Source organism: Micromesistius poutassou (assembly GCF_964030765.1).
Source record: "Micromesistius poutassou genome assembly, chromosome: 8".
Lineage (NCBI taxonomy): Eukaryota > Metazoa > Chordata > Actinopteri > Gadiformes > Gadidae > Micromesistius > Micromesistius poutassou.
The window spans coordinates 14,153,244-14,180,352 of record NC_140278.1 but is presented as its reverse complement, the minus strand read 5'-3'; the positions used below and the strand labels follow the sequence as shown (position 1 = coordinate 14,180,352).

Here is a 27,109-nt window from a genome sequence, read left to right as displayed (position 1 = left end):
TGATGTTTGGATCATTTTTTTATTATTAGGTTTACTTTACGTTAAGACTTTAAGTTTTGTTATTTCTTTGCACAATCTTTGACTACTTAAATAAATAATGATCCCATTTCACAGAGCAGAGTTTTAAATGTTTACTATATATATATATATATATATATATATATATATATTTCGACAACGTACACATGGACCTACACACCATGGCTTACACAAATAGACAAGGGTAGAAGCAAAAGATGTCAATATCAAGTAATTATTTGCTTTGATACAATGTATATTTTAAATTATGAACCGCCGTAATTTTGATTAAATAAAAACGTATTCAGATTTCATGGTACTCTTCCCAGGGCTTAATGGGTGGAATTATTCTGAATAGACTACCATAATGAAACTTCTTTATTTTTATTGGCACTTACGAGCTTCCGTACCACACATTTTGGTGTTGGCGGGATTGACGTTTGTGACGTATGTACGTTGTACGTAAAAGAACAAGCCCTAGATCTAGCTGTAGCAACTAGCACCCGGTAGTTTTTTTCCCCCTATTGATCACTTGTTATACGTCGTTGTTGTATACATTTAGGTGTTGTTACGCTTGGATGATAAGACAATAGCCTACGACAGTACAAATATGGGTCTAGGCTTTTTATAGCACGGACTGTTTGCAGGTAAGATCATTCTATCAGCTTGTATGCTACGCTAATATTAAATATTTTAATAACATGAGTTGGCAGCACAGACTGTTACAATTCAACAATCGTATAATGAATATTCAATCCTCATTTGCGAATTGTGTTCTAGTGTTGAGTTAGATTGTATACATACTTTGATTTATGTTCAACTTATGTAGCCGTTAACTCTTGATAACGAATAACGTAATTTGCTTTGGATAAAACACGAATATATAGCCGAGCTGTTATTGGTCATGCGTTATGGGATATAAACATAGTTGATATAAGCAACCACTTGGACCTTATTTGTTTTGTTTACCTAATTGAAGTTTAAACTCATTCGACAGAAGTATATTCTGGACTCGAGGACCGTTTCAAGAATCGTCGATCATGCAGAGAAGTCAAGGACAACAGTTAAGAGGCCCCTTCTCCAGGATCACAAGCATGGACGAAGGCTTTACAAAAAGCAATGATCTGTTTTGCTTTAGCTGTGAGAATATATTTCCAAGCATCGCGTTTTTGGAGGAACACTGTTGTCCAGCTGCGACTCACATCTGCTCATGTGGAACTGAGTTCCCCTTGTATTTGGATTTGGTTGCCCACAGCAAAACCCACCCACCTGGACACAGTGTTGTTGACCGTAAAGCTGTAAGAAGGCGCAGATTTGATAGAGAGCAGGAGGAGAATCTCAGACTTTCCGCTCAGCAGGGCCCCTCATCTTTACTTGGCTTCAACACCAAACCAGCATCCTCTTTGGAGGTTGTATCAAAACGCCACGTCCCCCTGCAGTCATCTTCACCTAATTCCATGAGGATTTCTAAACTGTTCCGTGGTTCAGCTGCACCTACTGTGGATCTCTGGACTATTTATCAGCCAGTGGTGTTGATAAAGATGCCATCGTTTAAGAATAAGGGGACTTATCGTTGTGGTAAATGTTTGCAGAGATTTTCAACAAAAAGTAATCTTGTTTTGCACTACAATACTCATGCCAGAGATAAGGTCTTTGGGTGTATAGGTTGTGGAGTGCTTCTCTCCAGCAACAAATCATTGCCTCAGTACCATCAATGTTATTCCCCCAGCAGTTTCCTTGCAGCAGGAGTGATCACGACTCGTCCAGTTTGTGGCCAAAAGCCCAACATGCTACCTGGGGCACAGACAGTACTGCCATCTAATAAGAGCATACAGCTTAACGCAACGGCCCCTAAAATTATACGATTGAAGACCTATGCTCGCCCACATTCAAACCTGGTAATGAAACCTACGCAGGCAACCTTTACCGTGGATGCATTCCCTTGTGGAGTCTGCCGTGTAGCATTTGAAAGTGTTAAGTTACTTCAGCGGCACAAATGCATCGAAGCCCAGAGAATTGTGCTAAATAAGTCCATGCCTAGACCACAGTCAAGCACACCATGGCGGAGTATCACTGCCCTGAAGAGCCCGTATCCTCTACCCCAAACAGCAAGAAGCAAAAACCATGGCGTTGCACCTTTTGGCATCGGCCACGCTTATCGAAAGAAGACTGTGGTGCTCAGCAATGGGATAGGGGGGCAGCCTGTAAGTGAGAAAACTGATTTGGATTCAGATGATGACTGTTATATTATTGAAAGCTCCACGAAAAAACCTAACAAGATGTGCAACTTATCCTCATCCCTCTATCTTGAAAAGATGAATCAATGAATGTATATGTATGTGTATATATGTATGATGGATCACCTTTTTGCTTATTACAGTGGGCAGATCTTGCAGTACTTTCTTTTTTTTTTTCATCAAATCAAGTTGTGGATTTTGTGTAATGATGTAGATAGTATGGTAAGTTTATATTTTTTATGATCTTGGATGAGAACAAATGTAAGGGTTGACCAAAATGCCTTTTTTTTGAATTACGAAATACTAATGAAATAAAAACACATATTTTGAAGCTGAAGTTATGGATTTAGGTGGAATTGTGGTCGTTGTTTTGGAAACCTTTTACTTATGCGACTGCAAATATGACAAGATTTGTATCTTGTCATATTATGTCAAATCATATATACTAAATATCAATAATCAAGCCTTCCTATAAAAAACCAATATAATCCTGTGAACGAATTTATTATTTTTCGCTGTTGGTAATGCAAGTGTGTTGAAGTAATTAACGGCCATGGATGAGCAACATGAGCATAACATATCAAGAGGTCGAGCAGGTCCGTGGAGGACTAGCAAACATGTCTCAATAGAATGCAGAATAGTTTTTTTCGAAAGAAGACTGAAACTATAAGTTATTGGAAGTTAAAGATCAGGAGTAATGGCAGCTTAAGGGAGTATGGAAATAGAGGATTAAGGAGACTAAATTATTAGTCTCTGAGTAAATCTCCGATGGGGGCGGTAATGAAACTTATTGGATATATCCTTCACAAATACAACGAAGAAGAATGACGACATATGCATGCGACGAGGTTGATTCAAGCTGGGTTGCTGTGACCACGGACATCAAAAGTAACCATACTTTATAGACACAACAAAAACAACCAGGAGGAGGACGCTTCGGAAACCAACAAACCAGCCCAAAATAGTTTTCTGAAGTACCATGACAGAACTAAACGTAGTAGAGGTAGCACTAGCTTGGTGTACTTCTTCACTTCAGACCCTTCGGTGGTGAGCGGCGGCAGACAGCGCCAGGAAGGTTCCTGTAGGACGCCTAGTGGGTAAGTAATGTCAGGGTTGCCAACCTTTGAGCATCAATCTCACGCTGTCACGTACACGCAACAAATGTCACGCAAAAAAAAGAACTACCGTGAATTTTCTGTTGATGACTTGACTAGACTAGACCAGACCACAGCGTATTGTTTTTAATGAAAGGGGAGGAGTTTAAGACACCCCCTTACAACGTTCTCACAGCAGTATTCCCTGATCGTTTATTTCAGTTGATCCGCTATATTGTCCTGTCAAGTTTTTGTCCCCATGGAAGGATTTTCATTCAGTCTTCTGTTTCGGTCCTATATTTACAGAAGGCTGTGATAAATACAACAAAAAAAAGCAGAAGTTTGTTGTTTTGGCCTAAATGATTGTCTAGCATGATTCTTTAGTGTAGACACCATTATATCCACGATGTCTAGCATGGTTCTTTAGTGTAGACACCATTATATCCACAGATTGTCTAGCATGATTCTGGGGTGTAGGCAGGCACACATTGTGTGTTTATGTCTAAGTATTTTCTCCTGAGATGATGTGAAAGGAGCATTGAAGTAATGGTTATGTGGACTGTGCCTTCACATTAAAAATATCCCAGTGTGAACTCAAACCAAACCAGGGAGGAAGTCAACTTAGTAACAAATTAGCCGCTGGTTCAGACCAAATACAACTGAATTACAGGTGTGAAAGTACCCCAGTGGTTGCTGTCCGATGGAGCCGTGCTCAAAAGTGACGTCAATTCATAAAACAAATTTATGAATTTTAACAAATCGCCCAATCCTAATGTGATCACCTCCGCCAAAAGTAACCTTTGTTAATACTTTATTCAGTTCTCACTTCTTATTAGTGCCACTTACAGCTTTCCTTGAGAATTGTAGGAAAGTCTTTTATTTGACCTTTATCTGTGTTTAAATAAATTGATTAACTTGACACATTTTAATCATGTTTTTGGTTCTATTTTTCAGGTGGCTGAAAAGAGGAGGATGATGACAATCATGATTTGAAATCCCAAAGTGAACAGAGACTAGGAATGCTACCGTCTATCTTCCACACATCATGTGTCTTCCTGTGAATTCACAAACAATTGGTGAGATGAATGGCCACACAGTTGTTAATGTCACTAGTAGTTATGGAAGAAAAATCTGGTAGTATGCAAAATATACTTGAACCCCCTACAGCTGTCCCTCCAGGACTTTATGTGGAAGTCAGTAGAAAATCAGGACTTAATCAAGAGTTCTCTTCTGACACACAGCCATCAGGATTCTTGGACAGCAGCCATGTTGTAAACTCACAAACAATACATCAGAATATTTGCAACGACAAAACTGACTTAATGGAAGAAATGTCAGGGAAAACTGAGACTTGTTTACCGGAGACAACAGGAGATCAGGGAACCCCTGTGGTGGTCCGTAGAAAACCAGGCAGACCTCGAAAGCTCAAAAACAGATCTTCTGACTCGCAACCAGCCAGGCCGATGGATCTAATATCCCTTTTCAATCAAAGGCAATAGATGGATTGATTTGGTCACTTGATACAGGCTAATTTTCTATTGTAGGACAATTGTAGGAAAGTCTTTAATTTAGCCTGTTTCTGTGTTTTAATAAATTGATTAACTTGACACATTTTAATCATGTATTTTTGGTTCTATTTCTCAGTTGGCTGAAAAGAGGAGGATGATGACAATCATGATTTGAAATCCCAAAGTGAACAGAGACTAGGAATGCTACCGTCTATCTTCCACACATCATGTGTCTTCCTGTGAATTCATAAACAATTGGTGAGATGAATGGCCACACAGTTGTCAATGTCACTAGTAGTTATGGAAGAAAAATCTAGTAGTATGCAAAATATACTTGAACCCCCTACAGCTGTCCCTCCAGGACTATCTGTGGAGGTCAGTAGAAAATCAGGACTTAATCAAGAATTCTCTTCTGAAACACAGCCATCAGGATTCTTCGACAGCAGCCACGTTGTAAACTCACAATCAATACATCAGAATATTTGCAACGACAAAAGAGACTCAATGGAAGAAATGTCAGGTAATACTGAGACTTGTTTACCGGAGACAACAGGAGATCAGGGAACCCCTGTGGTGGTCCGTAGAAAACCAGGCAGACCTCGAAAGCGCAAAAACAGAAATCCTTTCTCGCAACCAGCCAGGCCTATGGATTGTAATGTCCCTGATAATCTGACCGTCATCACTACAACTCAAAGTCAGACTACCTGTCATTCAGATTTGGTTACAGAACGATTCAATGACGAAGAAAAGCTTAGAAAGAAAGGAGGAAGACCTAGAAAACAGAGACATACATCTTTTGCAAGCAGTCCTGTAGCTGAGGCAGATGGGGCCTGCAGCCAAAGTCCAACTAATCATATAGTTATTAATATATCAAAGAAGAGCCGCCGTAAGGCGAGGCGAGTATTTTCAAACCTTAGTCGGAAAAAACTGATTGAGCAGCGTGAAAGGAACGTCCTTCTAAAAGAGGGCTCTTTACCAGTACATGGAAATAGGCGTAAATCATTTGCTGGAGCCAAAGTGAAGTCAGAGTTTTCCAGCAGCATTGATCCCACAAACGAGCACAGGATCTCTACGGAGGACATGCAGCCAATTGCCTCAAGAGACCCAAACAAATCTCATCTTAATTCGTTAGAGTGCAGTAGATATGGGAGGAAACGGAGTCTTAAACTGCATTTCAAAATATTCAAAATGGAGCAGGAAGATGAGCCTGAGGAAAGGCCAGAGGACCGCCCAACGAGAAGAAAAAAAGGGAGGCGATTTCACTGCAAGATGTGTGATCGTTCATATAAATTTAAGTCTCAATGCATTCAACATGAACTAAGACATGGGGAAAAGCCATTTCTCTGTCGTCTATGTGGAATCCATTTTGGCAAAGAGTCTAACTTAATGCTTCATCTTAAAAATCAACATAAGTCTTATACAAAAAGTCCAAAAAGCAAGAAAAACATACATTGCTCAACATATTCTGACCATGTGAAAAAGGAGTGTGAAAACTTAAACCAAGATTCAGACTTTGACTTTCATCCATCAGTTGCCTCAAAACAGAGAAAAGGATTTGTTTGCCAGGACTGCGGGAAACAATTTGCCTATCATTCTGCCCTGCAAAGACATATGCATGTTCACACGGGTGCAAAGCCACACAAATGTGATGTATGTGGTAAAGGCTTTTGTCAGCATTACTTTCTTTGTGTTCATCAACTGACACACTGGTCAGAGAATCGTTACAACTGCTTACATTGTTTAGATTCATTCACTGAATATTTAAAAGCTAAAAACCATGTTTGCAGCTCTGTGAAGTCTGGGCTAGGTAGTCGTATCCCAGGGCGATCCAAAGTATCACTATCATACACATGTGACATCTGCAAGAAAACCTTTTTCATTTTGAAAGACTTCCACATGCATGTCAAAGCCCACAGTAGTGCCAAGTTGTACCACTGTTTGATGTGTGGTAAGCTTTTTAGTTTCCAATCGGAATACAACGCACATCAATATTACTGCAAGAAAAGGGCAGAAAATAAGTCTGCAGTGAAGTTGTCATCCGTTCGACGTTCAGAGCTCTTGTTCAAAGGGCCAAATTCTATGCCCTCGGTCCGAGCTTCCACGTCTGAAGGCGACAATTCTAGCAACATGCCATTACAATCTCTACAGACCCATCCCAAAGAAATTGTGGTCTCAAATAATACTTTTCACTCTACCGTTATACCTCAACCTCGCTCACCTTTTGTGTCAAAGTTAAATAATCTTGATAACCGGTCAGACCCCAGGAAATATCTATGCCCCCACTGTGGACGATTATTTAGACATATGGGAAGACTGCGAGCGCACATGCTCACTCATGCACAAGGTCAAAGCTATACCTGTGGTTGTTGTGGAAAGACCCTTGAAAGTTGGACTAAACTGTGGCACCATCAGAGAATCCATAGGCAGAAACGAGGACGGTTCACTTGCCCTGAGTGCGGTCAGGGTTTTCGTTTTGCTGAGCCCTATAAAAGGCATATGGCCGGGCACCCAGAGTACAAATGGATTAAGAGAAAGTCTAAGAAACTGCCCCTCCCTTATCAGTGTGAGCTCTGCTTCAGCAGCTTTGAGACACTTGATTTGCTGTTCAGCCACCAGTCCTGCCATTTCTCAGGTGTGCGCAAGGTCAAACATTTTCATTCATCATTCATTGGTCATTCTCCTGAGAGGACTTTAAGCTTGTCAATGAACCCCTATATACACCACAGTGAACCTCAGTGTAGTAACACGGACATTTCCCTCTCTTTTCCGGTACCCAGCCTTCAGGAAAGCGTCACACTAAAATATCCACATCAGATTTTTCATGCATCCAAAGTGTGTGATGTGTCTCCAGAGGACATTAGATGTGTTGTGTGTGGTAGCTGCTATCCTGGCATCTCAGAACTCTATCTACATTATTTGCAGCATGCCAGAGGACAGTTGTAACCAAAAAAGCTATGTTTTCTATCCACACAGGCTATTTCCTTCCTTAGACTCTTATTTCAGCCACTTTTAGGTTTGTTGCCTATTTGTACATTTATTTAGAAAATGATAATGATATAAATGTAATTGTATGTTTTATGCTCTCAAAATATTCATTAAAATCTGTCTCAAATCAGAAAATGCAATGGGGTTTTGAGTTTTAAGATTGTTTCAAGCATTGAAACGACAAGTGTACGAGCAAGTTGTTATAGGATTAGTGATGCCCCTTTATTGTTGGCTGGAAACCAGCTTCCTCCTGGTCTGGTGCTATATTTGTGTAATCTGTTGTTAAACCATGAGGTCTTTTTGTAAATATGTGACAATTATCTGTCAACCAAATTACATGAATGTGCATTCCACAATTGCATTAGTGGAGACTGTTGATGACTTTTGATGGAAAGCTGTAATAAATATCTGTATTTTATTTTTTAAAGAGTTGTTTTTTTGTCTGTTATATTACACTACTGTTATGAATGGTCCTTTGTAACATGTACTGTTATTTGAACTGTTATGGGTGGTCCTTTGTAACGTTCTATGATCACAAATGTATAGCCATTTTTGTCAAGCAGGCTAATTTAGTTGTGTTCCCAATTAATTATGATAATCTAGTATTTATACAAGTCATATTAAACCATTTCATTAAACCACACTTCAGAAAATGTCATGTTTCTCTTTTTAATAGTAAAAGTAGTATTGTGTTGACAATACTAACAATAGACAATAGGACAAACGCTATTGTTTGACAATACTAAACAACAGAGACACTGAACATGTTAAATGAAAGTGTTTAACTTAGTTGGAGGACATGGTGCTCCTGATCCAGGAGTTGTAGTTGCAGACCTTGGCGTAGACACCAGGCTTGTTCCTCTGGGCACAGCCATACCCCCAGGACACCACTCCCTGGAGCTGCCCGTTGCACACCACGGGGCCACCGGAGTCACCCTGAGACACAAACATCAGGATCAGCTACTGGCCAAGAATTAGTGAGTTAGACAGAAGGCTGTCCTCTTTCTATACCTGGCAGGAGTCCTTGCCTCCCTCGAGGAATCCAGCACAGAACATGTTGGAGGTGATCTGTCCGGGGTATGCACTCTTGCAGCTGCTGTCACTCAGGATGGGGGCATCCAGGCACATCAGACGGTCAGGGGAGTTAGCTGAAGGGACAGGAGAGCAGTTCTGGTTTAACATGACCTGGTGATGGGAAACCAGATCCACATGTTTGGTTGGCAGTGCTCTTACAGCCAGAGGCGAGGGTGTTTCCCCATCCAGAGATCAGACAACGGCTTCCAGAGCCGGCACAGCTGGAGGGCAGGGACACGGCGCGGACGTAGCTGTTCAGGGTGGCGGGCTTGCTCAGCTTGATCAGCATGATGTCGTTATCCAGGTTGCGGCTGCTGTATCTGGGGTGCTTGATGACCTTCACAGAGTTGATGAACTGCTCTGTGCCCTCGTTGATAGCGATGTTGTGCTCTCCGAGACGCACCTGAATGCGGCTGCAGAAAAGAAGGGTTGAGGTAATAGTTGGAATCCAACATCCGTTGTTTTCACCTAGCTGAGTATTAGATCTCCATGGACCTCCATTCTCCACAGAAGTGTGAGTAGGGTTTGATGGTAATAGGTTCATAGGATGATTTTTCTGGTGGAGGTTTACTCACGACTTGTAGCAGTGAGCAGCAGATACCACCCAGGTGCTGGAGATCAGCGAGCCACCACAGAAGTGGTAGCCGGAGGTCAGAGACACCTGGTAGGCAGCCGAGTGCTTCCTGCACTCGTATCCCCCCACAATCTTGTCATCCTCATCCTCCAGGGGGGCAGCGACTGATGGAGAATATCATGTAGTCAGGGTTGACTAGTGTTGAAAATGTTTACTGTTATCAGTACAGGTAATGGAATCAAAGCTGTCTTAAAATGTTCATATTTAGCTTGGCAGCATTACAATGTAAAGTTCTTTAGTTGTTGTACTCACATGCAGCTGCAAACAGAGCCAGGAGAATGAAAGCCTTCATGGTAATGTGTGGCTGTAGTTCAGTGAAATGGAGTACCGTGCCGTCCCTTTTATAGCAACAACTTACATTCAGTATCTGTGTGACCAAGGCCACGCTTTTACTTACATGTCAGCTTTTCAAATAGCAAGTGTGTGAAATCCCATCTGGCAGCCGATCAATACCATTGATTAAGATTCATATATTTTCCATAGGAACTATATCTGGCAGTCTTACGACAATATACTATCGCAACTGATTAAACAATGTACATTTTAACATTATTACTAATAAAATTGATTTCTCAGACAATTAAAAAGCAATGGCCATGATTATAACTTCGGTTTTATAAAATAACTGCATTATTTAAAAAAAGAAAAGTATATTTTCAGAATATATATTTTTTGCATGGGTTATTTCTTTTTTTTGCATGATACATTGCTGTTGAGTGGGGAAATTAGCCTAATAATGTGACTATAATAGATAACCTTATTTTTTTTATAAAATGTTCTCTCTTACCCCAAGTCTCTACATTTTGTTTTCAATAAGGGTAAATAAATAAAAACATTAAGTATCTGACAATAAAAACACATGTATTGCATTAGTGCAGGTCTTTGCACTTTATGGGGATAGTCAAACATCAATTTATATATTGCATTAATGTATATTGTTCGTTTACACATATTTGGTGATTCCAATTGACATGAGACAAGACTGAATGAGGTGACATAAGGATCCTGTGAGATCACATTTATCTTTTGTAGAACAATGTATATTATTAGTATGCCTTTCTTAAAAGATGGTTATTTCGCCAGCTTTCTCATTAATTATTTTGCTTACATTTTTTGTCAAGTATGCACTATTGACATATTTCTTTGAGATGATTGCTTCCCATAGATTTTTTATACTGTAAGGATAAGTTTAATTTGGAGGTTTATATTGACAATATCTTATATAAGTCACATAAATATGAACTTATTTTCATGCAAACCATCCTATACTCTATGAATTATAGTTAGATTTTTTTCTTGCAGGTCATAAAATTAACTGCTTATTTTATTTATATATTTTTGCTTGTATGCAAATGTCTTATAGTAGCAAAACCTACTTTCAAATGTATTTCTTCAATGATGTGATTTAGACCTAGTTTCTATTTAAACTGTTATCTTATTATTTACATGTTCTTTTTGCAACTTGTGATTTGGGGCATTACATCTTGCTTAAAGGCATACATACTTTGCCCTTTATAGTCAGAGCATGGAGGTACTGTATGTAAAATACGTTAATAGAGACCAGTTCTTTACTATTACCTTAATCATCAATACAATCAATGTTTTGTTTTTTTCATAATACATATTTTTGTTTATTTAAAGAAATCTATTTCTAGTTGGGACTACCCTGACATATGTGTCATTGTGTTTCAACATTTAAGCTCGCTCAACAAGGTCATGAATGATGTTGGTGAATTTTTTTTCATTACTGCTCTTAACAAATACATCAATAAAAAAGCAATACACAGTCAGCATTCAATTGATTTTGAATAATTTTATTCATTAAACATGACATGTCAGTTACAGTAAAGCAATGTTAGTTTAGTTGGAGGACATGGTGCTCCTGATCCAGGAGTTGTAGTTGCAGACCTTGGCGTAGACACCAGGCTTGTTCCTCTGGGCACAGCCATACCCCCAGGACACCACTCCCTGGAGCTGCCCGTTGCACACCACGGGGCCACCGGAGTCACCCTGAGACACAAACATCAGGATCAGCTACTGGCCAAGAATTAGTGAGTTAGACAGAAGGCTGTCCTCTTTCTATACCTGGCAGGAGTCCTTGCCTCCCTCGAGGAATCCAGCACAGAACATGTTGGAGGTGATCTGTCCGGGGTATGCACTCTTGCAGCTGCTGTCACTCAGGATGGGGGCATCCAGGCACATCAGACGGTCAGGGGAGTTAGCTGAAGGGACAGGAGAGCAGTTCTGGTTTAACATGACCTGGTGATGGGAAACCAGATCCACATGTTTGGTTGGCAGTGCTCTTACAGCCAGAGGCGAGGGTGTTTCCCCATCCAGAGATCAGACAACGGCTTCCAGAGCCGGCACAGCTGGAGGGCAGGGACACGGCGCGGACGTAGCTGTTCAGGGTGGCGGGCTTGCTCAGCTTGATCAGCATGATGTCGTTATCCAGGTTGCGGCTGCTGTATCTGGGGTGCTTGATGACCTTCACAGAGTTGATGAACTGCTCTGTGCCCTCGTTGATAGCGATGTTGTGCTCTCCGAGACGCACCTGAATGCGGCTGCAGAAAAGAAGGGTTGAGGTAATAGTTGGAATCCAACATCCGTTGTTTTCACCTAGCTGAGTATTAGATCTCCATGGACCTCCATTCTCCACAGAAGTGTGAGTAGGGTTTGATGGTAATAGGTTCATAGGATGATTTTTCTGGTGGAGGTTTACTCACGACTTGTAGCAGTGAGCAGCAGATACCACCCAGGTGCTGGAGATCAGCGAGCCACCACAGAAGTGGTAGCCGGAGGTCAGAGACACCTGGTAGGCAGCCGAGTGCTTCCTGCACTCGTATCCCCCCACAATCTTGTCATCCTCATCCTCCAGGGGGGCAGCGACTGATGGAGAATATCATGTAGTCAGGGTTGACTAGTGTTGAAAATGTTTACTGTTATCAGTACAGGTAATGGAATCAAAGCTGTCTTAAAATGTTCATATTTAGCTTGGCAGCATTACAATGTAAAGTTCTTTAGTTGTTGTACTCACATGCAGCTGCAAACAGAGCCAGGAGAATGAAAGCCTTCATGGTAATGTGTGGCTGTAGTTCAGTGAAATGGAGTACCGTGCCGTCCCTTTTATAGCAACAACTTACATTCAGTATCTGTGTGACCAAGGCCACGCTTTTACTTACATGTCAGCTTTTCAAATAGCAAGTGTGTGAAATCCCATCTGGCAGCCGATCAATACCATTGATTAAGATTCATATATTTTCCATAGGAACTATATCTGGCAGTCTTACGACAATATACTATCGCAACTGATTAAACAATGTACATTTTAACATTATTACTAATAAAATTGATTTCTCAGACAATTAAAAAGCAATGGCCATGATTATAACTTCGGTTTTATAAAATAACTGCATTATTTAAAAAAAGAAAAGTATATTTTCAGAATATATATTTTTTGCATGGGTTATTTCTTTTTTTTGCATGATACATTGCTGTTGAGTGGGGAAATTAGCCTAATAATGTGACTATAATAGATAACCTTATTTTTTTTATAAAATGTTCTCTCTTACCCCAAGTCTCTACATTTTGTTTTCAATAAGGGTAAATAAATAAAAACATTAAGTATCTGACAATAAAAACACATGTATTGCATTAGTGCAGGTCTTTGCACTTTATGGGGATAGTCAAACATCAATTTATATATTGCATTAATGTATATTGTTCGTTTACACATATTTGGTGATTCCAATTGACATGAGACAAGACTGAATGAGGTGACATAAGGATCCTGTGAGATCACATTTATCTTTTGTAGAACAATGTATATTATTAGTATGCCTTTCTTAAAAGATGGTTATTTCGCCAGCTTTCTCATTAATTATTTTGCTTACATTTTTTGTCAAGTATGCACTATTGACATATTTCTTTGAGATGATTGCTTCCCATAGATTTTTTATACTGTAAGGATAAGTTTAATTTGGAGGTTTATATTGACAATATCTTATATAAGTCACATAAATATGAACTTATTTTCATGCAAACCATCCTATACTCTATGAATTATAGTTAGATTTTTTTCTTGCAGGTCATAAAATTAACTGCTTATTTTATTTATATATTTTTGCTTGTATGCAAATGTCTTATAGTAGCAAAACCTACTTTCAAATGTATTTCTTCAATGATGTGATTTAGACCTAGTTTCTATTTAAACTGTTATCTTATTATTTACATGTTCTTTTTGCAACTTGTGATTTGGGGCATTACATCTTGCTTAAAGGCATACATACTTTGCCCTTTATAGTCAGAGCATGGAGGTACTGTATGTAAAATACGTTAATAGAGACCAGTTCTTTACTATTACCTTAATCATCAATACAATCAATGTTTTGTTTTTTTCATAATACATATTTTTGTTTATTTAAAGAAATCTATTTCTAGTTGGGACTACCCTGACATATGTGTCATTGTGTTTCAACATTTAAGCTCGCTCAACAAGGTCATGAATGATGTTGGTGAATTTTTTTTCATTACTGCTCTTAACAAATACATCAATAAAAAAGCAATACACAGTCAGCATTCAATTGATTTTGAATAATTTTATTCATTAAACATGACATGTCAGTTACAGTAAAGCAATGTTAGTTTAGTTGGAGGACATGGTGCTCCTGATCCAGGAGTTGTAGTTGCAGACCTTGGCGTAGACACCAGGCTTGTTCCTCTGGGCACAGCCATACCCCCAGGACACCACTCCCTGGAGCTGCCCGTTGCACACCACGGGGCCACCGGAGTCACCCTGAGACACAAACATCAGGATCAGCTACTGGCCAAGACTTGCAGTGAGTTAGACAGAAGGCTGTCCTCTTTCTATACCTGGCAGGAGTCCTTGCCTCCCTCGAGGAATCCAGCACAGAACATGTTGGAGGTGATCTGTCCGGGGTATGCACTCTTGCAGCTGCTGTCACTCAGGATGGGGGCATCCAGGCACATCAGACGGTCGGGGGAGTTAGCTGAAGGGACAGGAGAGCAGTTCTGGTTTAACATGACCTGGTGATGGGAAACCAGATCCACATGTTTGGTTGGCAGTGCTCTTACAGCCAGAGGCGAGGGTGTTTCCCCATCCAGAGATCAGACAACGGCTTCCAGAGCCGGCACAGCTGGAGGGCAGGGACACGGCGCGGACGTAGCTGTTCAGGGTGGCGGGCTTGCTCAGCTTGATCAGCATGATGTCGTTATCCAGGTTGCGGCTGCTGTATCTGGGGTGCTTGATGACCTTCACAGAGTTGATGAACTGCTCTGTGCCCTCGTTGATAGCGATGTTGTGCTCTCCGAGACGCACCTGAATGCGGCTGCAGAAACGAAGGGTTGAGGTAATAGTTGGAATCCAACATCCGTTGTTTTCACCTAGCTGAGTATTAGATCTCCATGGACCTCCATTCTCCACAGAAGTGTGAGTAGGGTTTGATGGTAATAGGTTCATAGGATGATTTTTCTGGTGGAGGTTTACTCACGACTTGTAGCAGTGAGCAGCAGATACCACCCAGGTGCTGGAGATCAGCGAGCCACCACAGAAGTGGTAGCCGGAGGTCAGAGACACCTGGTAGGCAGCCGAGTGCTTCCTGCACTCGTATCCCCCCACAATCTTGTCATCCTCATCCTCCAGGGGGGCGGCGACTGATGGAGAATATCATGTAGTCAGGGTTTGACAAGTGTTGAAAATGTTTACTGTTATCAGTACAGGTAATGGAATCAAAGTTGTCTTAAAATGTTCACATTTAGCTTGGCAGCATTACAAATTACAATGTTAAGTTCTTTAGTTGTTGTACTCACATGCAACTGCGAACAGAGCCAGGAGAATGAAGGCCTTCATGGTGATGTCAGTAAAATGCAGTACTGTGCCGTCCCTTTTATAGCAAAAACTTCCATTCAGTATCTCTGTGACCAAGGCCACGCTTTTACTTGCATGTCAGCTTTTCAAATAGCAAGTGTGTGAAATCCCATCTGGCAGCCGATCAATACCATTGATTAAGATTCATACATTTTCCATAGGAACTATATCTGGCAGTCTTACGTCAATATACTATCTCGATTGATAAAACAATGTACATTTTAATAACATTATCACTAATAACATTGATTTCTCAGACAAGTAACAAACAATGGCCATGATTATAACTTGTGTTTTGTAACATTACTGCATTATTTGAACTAAGAAAAAAAGCATATTTTCAAAATATATATTTTTTGCATGGGTATTCTTTCGTTTGCGTGATACATTGCTGTTGAGTGGGGAAATTGGCCTAATAATTTGATTATAACAGATAACCTTATTTTTTTATTAAATGTTCTCACTTAACCCAAGTCTCCACATTTTGTTTTCAATAAATGCACTCTTCTAAATAAAAAATGAAAGTATCTGAGAATCAAAACACATGTATTGCATAAGTGCAGTTCTTTGCACTATGTGGGGATTGTTAAACATCAATTTATATATTGCATTCATGTATATTGTTCCTTTTCACATATTTGGCGATTTGAATTGACAGGAGACATAAGGATACTGTGAGATCACATTTACCTTTTGTAGAACAATGTATATTATTAGTTTGCCTTTCTTAGAAGATTATTATTTTGCCACCTTTCTCATGAATTATTTTACTTTATTTTTTTTTCAAGTATGCACTATTGAAATATTTCTTTGAGATGCTTGCTTCTTATAGATTTTTTTTATACTGTAAGGATAAGTTTTTTGGAGGCTTATATTGACAATACCTCATATAAGTCACATAAATATTAACTTATTTTCATACAAACCATCCTATACTCATGAATGATCATGTTTTTTGTCTTGCAGGTCATAAAATTAACCGCTTAATTTATTATTATTGTATTTTAATTGTTTTGCTTATATGCAAATGTATTATTGTAGCAAACATTGCTTTCAAATATATTTCTTCAATGATGTGATATAGGCCTACTTTCTATTTAAACTGTTATCTTATTATTTACATCTCATGTTCTTTTTACAACTTGTGATTTGGGGCATTACATCTTGCTTAAAGGCATACATACTTTGCCCTTAACAGTCAGAGTATGGAGGTACTGTATGTGAAATATGTTAATAGAGACCAGTTCTGTACCATTACCTTAATCATCAAAACAATAAATGTTTTCGTTTTTTAATACTTTTTTTCTTTTATTTAAATAAATCTAATTCTAGTTGGGCCTACCCTGACATATGTGTATTTGTGTTTCAACATTTAAGCTCGCTCAACAACAAGGTCATGAATGATGTTGGTGAATTTTTTTTCATTACTGCTCTTAACAAATACATCAGTAAAAAAGCAATACACAGTCAGCATTCAATTGATTTTGAATCATTTATCATTTATTAATTTAACATGACATGTTAGTTAAACATGACATGTTAGTTTGAATCATCAGTAAAGCAATGTTAGTTTAGTTGGAGGACATGGTGCTCCTGATCCAGGAGTTGTAGTTGCAGACCTTGGCGTAGACACCAGGCTTGTTCCTCTGGGCACAGCCATACCCCCAGGACACCACTCCCTGGAGCTGCCCGTTGCACACCACGGGGCCACCGGAGTCACCCTGAGACACAAACATCAGGATCAGCTACTGGCCAAGAATTAGTGAGTTAGACAGAAGGCTGTCATTTTTCCATACCTGGCAGGAGTCCTTGCCTCCCTCGAGGAATCCAGCACAGAACATGTTGGAGGTGATCTGTCCGGGGTATGCACTCTTGCAGCTGCTGTCACTCAGGATGGGGGCATCCAGGCACATCAGACGGTCGGGGTAGTTAGCTGAAGGGACAGGAGAGCAGTTCTGGTTTAACATGACCTGGTGATGGGAAACCAGATCCACATGTTTGGTTGGCAGTGCTCTTACAGCCAGAGGCGAGGGTGTTTCCCCATCCAGAGATCAGACAACGGCTTCCAGAGCCGGCACAGCTGGAGGGCAGGGACACGGCGCGGACGTAGCTGTTCAGGGTGGCGGGCTTGCTCAGCTTGATCAGCATGATGTCGTTATCCATGTTGCGGCTGCTGTATCTGGGGTGCTTGATGACCTTCACAGAGTTGATGAACTGCTCTGTGCCCTCGTTGGTAGCGATGTTGTGCTCTCCGAGACGCACCTGAATGCGGCTGCAGGAAAGAAGGTTTAAAACTGGGTTGAGGTGACTGAGTTTGAATCCATCATACATTGTTTTCCCCTAGCTGCCTGTGAGTATTGAGATATCCATTCTTAGATGTTTTTTCTGTTGGATTTTTACTCACGACTTGTAGCAGTGAGCAGCGGATACCACCCAGGTGCTGGAGATCAGGGAGCCACCACAGAAGTGGTAGCCGGAGGTCAGAGACACCTGGTAGGCAGCAGAGTGCTTCCTGCACTCGTATCCCCCGACGATCTTGTCATCCTCATCCTCCAGGGGGGCAGCGACTTGAATACAAAACAAAAGGATGCATTTTTACCTCACAATATACATCACAATAACAAATATAAGTGTTTAATAAGAAAATTTTCATTGGCAGAGAAAAAGTGGATAATTAAACAAGAACTTACAAGCCGCAGCAAAGAGGGCAAATAAGATGAAGTACTTCATGATTGCTTCGTAGAGCGACTACATCCAGCAGCAGCTAGAGTGGGTCTTATATACCCAACCATGAACCTCCTTATCTCACATGCTCAAGGATTTGCCTGTTGATTACTTATTACCTTGTCTGGGAAATGGAAGAATGGCCACAGAGAGCAAGGTGTGGGAAGATAGAACATAATTCCCATCTGCTGTACTTTTAATAAATATATACGAATTACACGGTCTGGAGTGGACATCACAATATTAACAATGGCCATGATCTGAAATGTATATCCAAATTAACTGTGCAGATGTAGATGCACAGTTAAACATGACACAACTATCGATTACTTGAAGATAATTAGTCACTGGGTTATTTAAACTCACATATGCGACTTATAAATTGATATGAGGGGGATACCTTTGATAAAATATATTTATTTAACGAACTTTTTTTTCGCACTTGAATATACCCCTTGGGTGACGTCAATCGGAAGCGACTGTATTCCGATTTTGTATTGGCAGAGAAGCTAACAGCTGCACCAAATGTGAGTTTGTTTTGGTTTGCAGTTTACTTGAGGTAAGCAAAACAAGGCATGTGTAATCGCTATTTGTATTCATTTCTAGTGTAATACAGTTCCAAGAGTGATTGCCCCTTGTTCGTGTGGTGGTGTATTAGCTAGCTACAATGCAAGATCAGCACCTAATATATGCGGAATGCGCAACCATTGCGGATGTACTACAGAAAAAACACTCATCAATGCGACAATATACTAAAGTCGTAAGGAGTTTCTGATATTGTTTTAATTAATGTCATGGACATATGTAAAATTTTATTGTTTTTTTTGCATTGCAGCAATCTCGAACATCTACTACTTCTGGAAAGACTACTGACTGGTTATACGCAGCGCTTTGGATTTTTCATGTCCTTGAACTTTATATCTATTTATTATATGACAATTTCGTTTTCGAGGATTTAAAGCTCTATAGACATCCAAAGATGTCCATTGATTGGCTAAATTTGACATTCGGGCAATGTCGATTTTTATTAACCTACATTGATTCGAAACATGATAAAAATGAAAGGATTCTCTAGGCAATTCTTAAGTCGTATTCATATGAATGTGAGCGTCCCCTTGGTAGTCGGTATGCTTAGTATTATAACTCGGTTCGTACATATTTTAACATGATGTATATAGCAGTGCTTATTTACATAGAAGTAAGTTAGTAAATACGGAAAACTTTTATTAATGGAGCAAAAGTCAGGAAGTGGCTTTCCAGTCGGTTCCTCTGCACAACTCACCTGACTCATGACCGAGTACTACGAGGAGGGGGGGCTGCTGTATGAGCAATCACCTCCCATGCACATTAAAGTGGAGTCTCCAGAGGGCCCATTCGGTGGAGGAGTCTCTGAAGATGGCTTCCCAAGGGAGGATGATGACTCTGAGGGAAGCTGTGACCAGAACAGTGGACTACCTGGGGGCCTCCCTTTCAATGTCGTAGTGGTGCATCCAAACATCATGGCGCCAGGGATGTCCTCAGATGAACTCATGTCTATTGAACAAAGTGAGCAAAATCAACAGGAATCATAATTTTGCAAGTAGACAACGCCAAAAGAGATTATTGTGCGCTATTTACTTTCCTTTGTTCCTTCTACCAAAGCCACATCTTTTGTTCTTTGCAGGCAGAGGAATGTCTGCTGCCTTGGCTGCTGGTGGTGCCAGTAAAAGGAAGAGTCGCTTCAGCGGTGCAGAGCTGGAGGTGCTGGTGTCCGAGGTGACTCGGTGCGAGGGTGAGCTCTTTGGCCCGGCGGGGAGGCTGCGCCGCCGGGAGAGAGAACGCATCTGGGCGGGAATCTTGGAGAGGGTCAACGCTGTGTCCAGAGTCCCCCGCACCCTGCGGGAGGTGAAGAAGCGGTGGGATGACCTGAAGAGACGAAACGGCGGAAGGCTGGCAGACGCTCGCCATCGCAGCTGTTACCTGCCCTCCAGCAGAGGGGCTTTATTACTCGGAAGACCTTCTCAGTCGCAGTCGAGCCCTCGGCTTCAACAGGCCAGACAGAAGCAGAGCTCCAGACCAAAGGCTAGCTTTCCATGCTTGACAGACTCTGAAGCAGGTAGGAACCAGCACGAGATAAAAATTGCTTGAATTGTATGAAGATGCACTAGTTATTTATCAATTATCTACATCTCTAGAATATATTGTTTCTGTTTTTCAGTTGGAACTGGGGACGGGTCTGAACGAGATGGTTTGGAGAAGGAAGAGGAGGACAATGTTGAGCGGGAGAGAGAGGTGGGAGAACCAGACTGTGAGGGACCAGAACACAGCATGGAGGATAAACTGGGGTTGGGACTCAGTCTGGGCATTGGACCTCCCCCTCCCTCGGAGCGATGGCTGCCCCCTTCCCCACTCTACAGCGCACCTTTTCTCAATGGAAGCCCACAGCCCAGCCCACCGTCGCTCGGAGCACAGCAGGGGCCTCTGGAGACGCAGCCCCGCAGCTCCTGGCTGGAGGACGAGCTGCACGGCCTGGGAGATGCAGCTCTTCAGCTCGGTGATCGGGTGGAGAAGAGCCTGATGGAGTTTGGGGAAGGTTTCAGGCGTGACATGAAAACACTGGTGGCCTCCCAAGAGATGTTAGCATCCAGTCTACAACAAAACAATATCCTCTTGCAAAGACTCCTGGGAGTGCTTGAGTCGCAGCAGCAAACATCATCACAACCGCATCGTGTTCAGCAGCAGCAGGCTACCCTGTCACAACCACACTTGTCATCACAACCTTCGCCTCTCCAACAACTGGAAACACAGCAAACCCCAATAGATCCCCTACAACACCCACAGCAAACACAAGAGCATCTTCAGCACTTACATGTAGCAAAACAGCAGTCACAGTATAACCAGCCAACAAAACCGCAGCCAAAGCCTTTTCAACACTTGAACGATCAGTCGGCTGTAGCAGTGGTTCCCCAATCAACTCCAGGAGATGCACATGATACTTTTAATTTGGATCGGAATACAGCCGTGAATGGAACTGGCCAGAGGCCAAGGCGAGGAAGAACTGTAGAACATAGACGTAGGAGACGGCGTTGATAATGCAAGAGACTAAACAAACTTTCAATCAAGGGTATCTATTCCTGTGTCAAATTTGACCTGAATTGAGAGTGGTATTTTACTCATTGTATCTATATCTATGATATACCATGAATGCTTATTTTCTACCCAAATTGTTTTACTTTTAACAGAGATGTGCAAAGTAAAACCCTGAACTATATGCCATTAAATACAATTTCGTCCCACTGCATTAGTTCTATAGAATGAACACTTGTGAGAGAGGCTTTCAATACCTTTAAATAAGTTGTTGATGTTTAAAATAAAATTTGTTTGAAAGGCTGTTCTATATAGCAGTCATGAAACTCCTAGTAACTACTTTATGAATGCTGTAGATAGACATGCGTAACATTGTCATGTATTCTGCAGAACTTATTGAATATGGAGATACAGATAGTATATTGTTAATAAATATATGCCTGTGCTTTGATAACCGTTTAACATAAACATTCCTCAAAGATTTTGGACAAAAGAAAAACATTTTTGTTGTCTGTAACTTTTTTGTTGTCCCATGCTTGTTTTAGACAAACATATTTAAAGAATGTGATAAAATACCATATTTGCCTCCCACTGAACACTTTGTCCTCGAGGACCTTAAACACATTAACTGTGTTTCTGTAGGCTTTGATATTTTAGTACTGAGATGATAATGATAATATAAAGATGTATGTCTGGCTATGCATTGCATGCAATATTATCAGTATGCACGTAGGTCGCTAGAAAGTACCTGCGTTCAATTTCGCTCCTTTTTTATTTTGTAAATATTGGCAGCAATATATAAATGAAACTGTAATAAAGTAAACTATAATATACAAACGAAACCGGTAAGCGCACGTTGCGTCTCTTCTACGTGTTAAAGGTGTCCAGTGACCTGTACCAGTTCAGTTCACAAGTGCACTGCCCATTGAGCAAATGATAGTGGGACGGTAACACATTGCTACATGCTACATGCTACATGCTACCAGGCCTAGCGGACAGGAGTATACATGGGGGAAACATGGCCGCCGTGGACCCGTCTCACTTTCCCACGGAGCAGGATTCTATCAATAACGAGAATACGGGATCTCGGGGAATCGTCGATATATGTCAATCGGAATGTAATCCAACTCAAACGGATACAACGACAAGTAGAAATATCTCGGATTGCTTAAGCGGCCAACAGGATACCCAGGCTAGCAATGACAGTGCTAACAACGTGAGCCTTGCGAAGTGTGATGATAAACCACAAGCTGGGACTCATGATGATCCGCTGGATAATATTGTATCAGAAAAAATGGCAAGTGTCGACAGTCCATGCGACGTGAAGCCTCGTCTTCCCGTATCTGGACCTGAATGCAGAGACTACGACGTTAAGGGCGACCAGTGTGGTATGCTACCGATTATGTATTATAGCGTATGCGATTAGCATTAGCGTTTAGCATTTGCGCTCACTGTGACTCTTCCATTTACAGTGTATTATAACATTTATTTTCACATTATAAACTAGTGTATTGCCTAATGTTTCGTTGTCTGTTGTCGACATGACACACCATAACAGATTGACGGGCGTTATGGACGTGAAGTTAATAATGGAATGCTATGTTTCTTTTCAGACCACAAGGATAACTTTACGAAACCTATGGTGCAGCCTCGTAAACTTGCTAACGATACATCTGATGCAGATGGAGAGAAGATGGACACAATCAACTATACTGATGAAAAGAGCCATGAGAATGATGCATTGAATGGGCTAGAGGTTGACATTAATAGAACAGAAGGGATTGGAAATTCTGTGGACAGCAAACCTGGCTTTAAAGTAGGTTCAAAAGGGAAACGTATCAGGTCGAGTCTGCAGTGCAAGGACTGTGGGAAAAGGTTTAATCGAAGAGAGACATTGAATCTTCACCGTCACTTCCATGCACACAATGACCCCGCACCCCTTACCTGCAAAGAATGCGGTCTGACCTTTCAGGACCGTAGCAGTTTCATCAAGCACAGAAAGGAACACAAAGAGAAGGAGCAACCACTTATAAGTTCAAATAAGGATGCAGCTTCAAGCGAGGGGAGACGGTTTACATGTGCAAACTGTAAGACATTGTTTTCAACAGTAGAAGAGCTTAGGGGCCACAATTGCAACAAACATCCATATAAACCTTACCACTGTCCCCTGTGTGGTCGAGAGTTTCAATTTAAGGTGGCTATCCCAAGGCACATGCAGATACATTCGCTTGAGAATATTTTCCAATGCCAAGAATGCAACAAACATTTCTCTGACGGCCCCACTTTCCGTGCGCATCAGAGATGTCATGCTGCCCTGAAGCCATACGAATGTCTTGAGTGTGGTATGGTGTTCAAACATTATTCAGTAATGGAAGACCACCGTCGTAAGCACACAGAAAACATGCCTTCCCACCAGTGTTCTGTCTGTGGAAAGACCTTCAAGTACAGCAGTCTTCTACATCAGCACCAGTATCTCCACACAGGTCAGAAACCATTCTGCTGCCCAGAATGTGGTAAGAAATTTGCTTTTGCCCAAAACATGAAGGCCCATTACCGTCAGCATAGACTATCCACCACTACCTCTCTAGTGCCTCCTCACCAGCCCAGCAAACAAGACCCAGTGCCTACACCCGAACCTGCCAATGGACTTGGGAAGGAGAACACGAGCCAGAGTATAAAACCAAGGCGAGTATATAACTGTCCTCTGTGCCCCCTGAAGTTTACGATTCCGGCCAACCTGAGAGCCCACATGCTGATTCACGAGGCAGAGTATGAAAAACTGGACAACTCCCGAACAAAGGAGACCAAACCTATGATCTCGGAAAAGAGCTACAACTGCCCTCAGTGTCCAAGTATTTTCCATAACAAGCTTGGCTATTATGGACATTTGTTAAAAGCCCACAAGTCTGAATCTCACTATATAGAGCAGGTGACTGCTGATCAAAGTCAACTGAGACGAAGAATTGAATGTCATAGTAAGTTACACAAATGTCCACAGTGTAGCAAAATGTTCCATCAACGCTCAGTGTTTGAAGCTCATATGCGCGTTCATTCCAAGGACAAGCCATACCAATGCAATGTGTGTGGCAAATCATTTAGATGCAACAGCTACTTGCGGCAGCATCTTATCATCCACACAGGTGAGAAGCCTCATAAATGTCCAGATTGTGGTAAAGAATTTGCATTCCTTCAGAACATGAAGACGCATCTAAAGTTGCATCAGGCCAAACCCTTCCGTTGTGGCAGCTGCCATAACTTTTACACTGATGCAGCCCAACTTAAACAACACGTCTTGTCCCACAAACGTCCAAAAAGACACAAGTGTCACATTTGTGACAAGAGTTTTACATTAGCATGTTTGCTTCGTGATCATATTAACACACATAACGGAGCGAGACCTCATTGCTGTGCTGTGTGCCACAAAAGCTTCTCTTGGTTAAGCAGCCTTAATGTTCATATGAAAAGACATGAAAGGAGATTAGCATCATGCCCAGTGAGCGGATCAGCCATGGTGGCTCCTCCACAGCCGAGAGACACAGACAGAGGCCAAAATTCATTCCGAACACAAGCTCCTATGCTGGCAGCCCAAATAGAAACAAAAGTTAAACATGCAGAACAATGCTTGTCAGAGAGTTGTCCTCCTGTCCAATGGAAGGTGGATGGAGGTGAAGTATTGCCTGTTTTGTTGGCTCTGAAGTCAAATCAGCCCCAAGTGCTCACACAGTTTGACGTCTCACTGCAACAACACCACAACCCGTTGAAGTCCCTTTCCAACCCTAGTTCAGTTCCAAGTTTGAAGACGTCAAACATGAAAGAGAGCTCAATTTCTGGTTCCCTTCAAAAAGCTATGCCCAAAACAGTCAGTCCATCTTTAGTTAGTGAGGTAGAGAAACAGAGGCAAGCCCAGCCAGAGAAGTGGAGAGGCATATCAACTGTTATGGCCTCAAATAGCTCTTCATTGTATCACGTACCTATCTCGTCCGCCTATGTAGACCGAGCAGCACTTTGGAGTGTAAAACCTAATCCAGTAACTTCATCTTCACAGGTCTTTCCAAGTAAGCAAGAATCCTCTACATCCCCTGCAAAAGATGACTTTAATCCACATTCAGCATTTCCATTCACTGTTAGCCAGTCAGAAAAAATAGTAAATGGAGGTGAGCTGCAAAAACAATGGTCCCCAAGTTTAGCAGTTTCGTCAGCTCTATTGGACCAAAGCAAGGCTGTGTTAAGTACAATCCCTGCATCTCTTGATGTAGGTAGCAAATTGGGGGACATGCGGACACCTACAGATATTCCAAAGACATCAAGCCCCTCAGACAAAATGGGTGTTAATCATGAATTACAGTTACAACAAAAGCCAGGCAGGACAAATCGGACGTCTCCCCAGAAAGTTCCAATGTCTCTACCGTACCAGCCTCACCATTTTGCCCATGGACTCGGACCTGCCGTTTGGCGTTTTCAGACTAATCATGTTGGCCCTCAAGCACTGCTCCCTGGACACATCAAACCAGGAAACGCACAGGAATTGCAGCAAAAACCAATGGTAACTGGAACTCAGATTATCCTAAATCAAGCTTCTCCCTTTTTTTCTCCTCCACTTGCTCCTCTACCTCTTCCACTTGCTTTGCCTGGCCCTCACTCTCTTCATTCTGTAGCTGAACTTCCAAGACCTCCATACCCAAATCTTTTTTTTACACCACAGGCCGTGATGAGACCCCAAATGCCACGGACGCTGCCCCTACCTCTCAGCCCTCACACAGGATCGCACAATCTTGGTGGCCGTTTGCCCTTAGTACCAGAGGGACTTCTACAGTGCATGATATGTGGGCACTCTCTTCCTCCTGAAATTGACCTAGAAACGCATTATCTGCAACATGCTCAAGGAGAGATTTGACATTGGTAACTGGTATTAGTTTAGAATTTGGTCTAACTGAATATATAAACCTTTGACATCCAATTTATTCAATGACCATAATTGAAAAATATATTTTGTTGGTTGTGCACAACTTAAAAAGTTATCAATGTGATTAAAGCATTCAAATGCACATTAGGAGCTTGCGGTACAATGTGTATATGCATGTCCTCTGTTATCCATTTAAAGATTCTTGTTTGACCTTGAATGCATTTCTACTTATTTTTAATTGAAATAAACAATCAATTTGAGGAACCTAGATGTTCTGTTGATTTTGAACTGGGTTTGTGGTGGAGAACTATTAACTCTCTGATAATTCCCTTTTGGGTGCACTGTAAAATGTATAGTATATGTGCCTTTGTATGGCTGTAAAGTTTAAGCCAAGGTTAATTTTCTCATTGTAGATCCACGCAGGCGACCTCACTTCATTCATCATTCCAAGATGCTTAGGGGATGGGGGGGGGGGAATGTGAAGGTACTTAAACATAAGAGATGGTCTGTTATGCAATCGCATGATGGGGATAGTATATAACTAATATATATTTTTTAAAGGATAACTTGCATCATGGCAGGTTTTGTCTTTACTAACAATTTGCTACAGCAATAGGTGATGGAGTAATGTTTATGGATCCACTGGGAATCGCACATGAAATTGAGATGCCTTTCAGATAGCTGTTTGAACTATATTATTTTTAATACATCTGGAACTTTCAAGTACCATTGTCTCGCAAGTGAAAATGTAAATACACCAATGGAGGTGATTAACCATAATTGGATAATTTCAAACTTGTCTGAGTTTATCTAAATACAGAATGCCATCTCTCTTGCGATACTATGTTATTGCCAAATACAATTTGGTATCCAGCCTTTCGGTAGCTCCCCCCAGTAGGATACAAATGTAATGTATAATTGTATAAATAAAACGAATCATTGTTAATAAAAAAAAGGTCCCTTATCATTGTTAATATTGTGA

The 27,109-nt window shown here is 41.2% G+C and overlaps 8 protein-coding genes across 10 annotated transcripts; 4 read left to right on the top strand and 4 right to left on the bottom strand.

The window, feature by feature from the left end:
- Window positions 1–528: 528 nt before the first annotated feature.
- Window positions 529–2,554, top strand: LOC311351536 (uncharacterized protein). The gene is made up of 2 exons (XM_084471684.1): window positions 529–665; window positions 1,016–2,554. Exon 2 carries the CDS (start codon window positions 1,059–1,061, stop codon window positions 2,343–2,345), a length of 1,287 nt encoding a protein of 428 aa, XP_084327810.1. The 5' UTR covers window positions 529–665; window positions 1,016–1,058; the 3' UTR covers window positions 2,346–2,554.
- A 559-nt stretch (window positions 2,555–3,113) lies between these two features.
- On the top strand, window positions 3,114–8,374 carry LOC311352128 (uncharacterized protein). Of its 2 annotated transcripts, XM_084472338.1 has the most exons (4): window positions 3,114–3,352; window positions 4,304–4,425; window positions 4,994–5,115; window positions 5,281–8,374. In XM_084472338.1, exon 4 carries the CDS (start codon window positions 5,362–5,364, stop codon window positions 7,798–7,800), a length of 2,439 nt encoding a protein of 812 aa, XP_084328464.1. In that variant the 5' UTR covers window positions 3,114–3,352; window positions 4,304–4,425; window positions 4,994–5,115; window positions 5,281–5,361; the 3' UTR covers window positions 7,801–8,374. The 2 variants fall into 2 exon arrangements, with proteins under 2 accessions (XP_084328464.1, XP_084328463.1); XM_084472337.1 differs by having other exon boundaries at window positions 4,994–8,374.
- A 254-nt stretch (window positions 8,375–8,628) lies between these two features.
- On the bottom strand, window positions 8,629–9,842 carry LOC311351597 (trypsin-3-like; the record flags this gene model as incomplete). Its single annotated transcript, XM_084471770.1, has 5 exons — window positions 8,629–8,778; window positions 8,854–8,990; window positions 9,076–9,329; window positions 9,492–9,654; window positions 9,803–9,842. The coding sequence occupies 5 exons, from the start codon at window positions 9,840–9,842 to the stop codon at window positions 8,629–8,631; spliced, it is 744 nt and encodes a 247-aa protein (XP_084327896.1).
- A 1,565-nt stretch (window positions 9,843–11,407) lies between these two features.
- LOC311351483 (trypsin-3-like) lies at window positions 11,408–12,624 on the bottom strand (the record flags this gene model as incomplete). Its single annotated transcript, XM_084471631.1, has 5 exons — window positions 11,408–11,560; window positions 11,636–11,772; window positions 11,858–12,111; window positions 12,274–12,436; window positions 12,585–12,624. The coding sequence occupies 5 exons, from the start codon at window positions 12,622–12,624 to the stop codon at window positions 11,411–11,413; spliced, it is 744 nt and encodes a 247-aa protein (XP_084327757.1). The 3' UTR covers window positions 11,408–11,410.
- Window positions 12,625–14,189: 1,565 nt separating this feature from the next.
- On the bottom strand, window positions 14,190–15,186 carry LOC311351202 (trypsin-3-like). Its single transcript, XM_084471301.1, has 4 exons — window positions 15,058–15,186; window positions 14,642–14,895; window positions 14,420–14,556; window positions 14,190–14,342 (listed from the first exon to the last, which is right to left on the bottom strand). The coding sequence occupies exons 2-4, from the start codon at window positions 14,769–14,771 to the stop codon at window positions 14,193–14,195; spliced, it is 417 nt and encodes a 138-aa protein (XP_084327427.1). The 5' UTR covers window positions 14,772–14,895; window positions 15,058–15,186; the 3' UTR covers window positions 14,190–14,192.
- Window positions 15,187–17,005: 1,819 nt separating this feature from the next.
- LOC311351328 (trypsin-3) lies at window positions 17,006–18,166 on the bottom strand (the record flags this gene model as incomplete). The annotated part of the gene is made up of 5 exons (XM_084471445.1): window positions 18,125–18,166; window positions 17,839–18,001; window positions 17,453–17,706; window positions 17,231–17,367; window positions 17,006–17,155 (listed from the first exon to the last, which is right to left on the bottom strand). Exons 1-5 carry the CDS (start codon window positions 18,162–18,164, stop codon window positions 17,006–17,008), a joined length of 744 nt encoding a protein of 247 aa, XP_084327571.1. The 5' UTR covers window positions 18,165–18,166.
- Window positions 18,167–18,664: 498 nt separating this feature from the next.
- On the top strand, window positions 18,665–21,990 carry LOC311351062 (uncharacterized protein). Its single transcript, XM_084471143.1, has 4 exons — window positions 18,665–18,717; window positions 18,994–19,703; window positions 19,822–20,253; window positions 20,356–21,990. The coding sequence occupies exons 2-4, from the start codon at window positions 19,448–19,450 to the stop codon at window positions 21,225–21,227; spliced, it is 1,560 nt and encodes a 519-aa protein (XP_084327269.1). The 5' UTR covers window positions 18,665–18,717; window positions 18,994–19,447; the 3' UTR covers window positions 21,228–21,990.
- Window positions 21,991–22,175: 185 nt separating this feature from the next.
- LOC311351081 (uncharacterized protein) lies at window positions 22,176–27,045 on the top strand. Of its 2 annotated transcripts, XM_084471161.1 has the most exons (3): window positions 22,176–22,612; window positions 22,838–25,767; window positions 25,927–27,045. In XM_084471161.1, exons 1-3 carry the CDS (start codon window positions 22,201–22,203, stop codon window positions 26,116–26,118), a joined length of 3,534 nt encoding a protein of 1,177 aa, XP_084327287.1. In that variant the 5' UTR covers window positions 22,176–22,200; the 3' UTR covers window positions 26,119–27,045. The 2 variants fall into 2 exon arrangements, with proteins under 2 accessions (XP_084327287.1, XP_084327286.1); XM_084471160.1 differs by having other exon boundaries at window positions 22,838–27,045.
- Window positions 27,046–27,109: the final 64 nt, after the last annotated feature.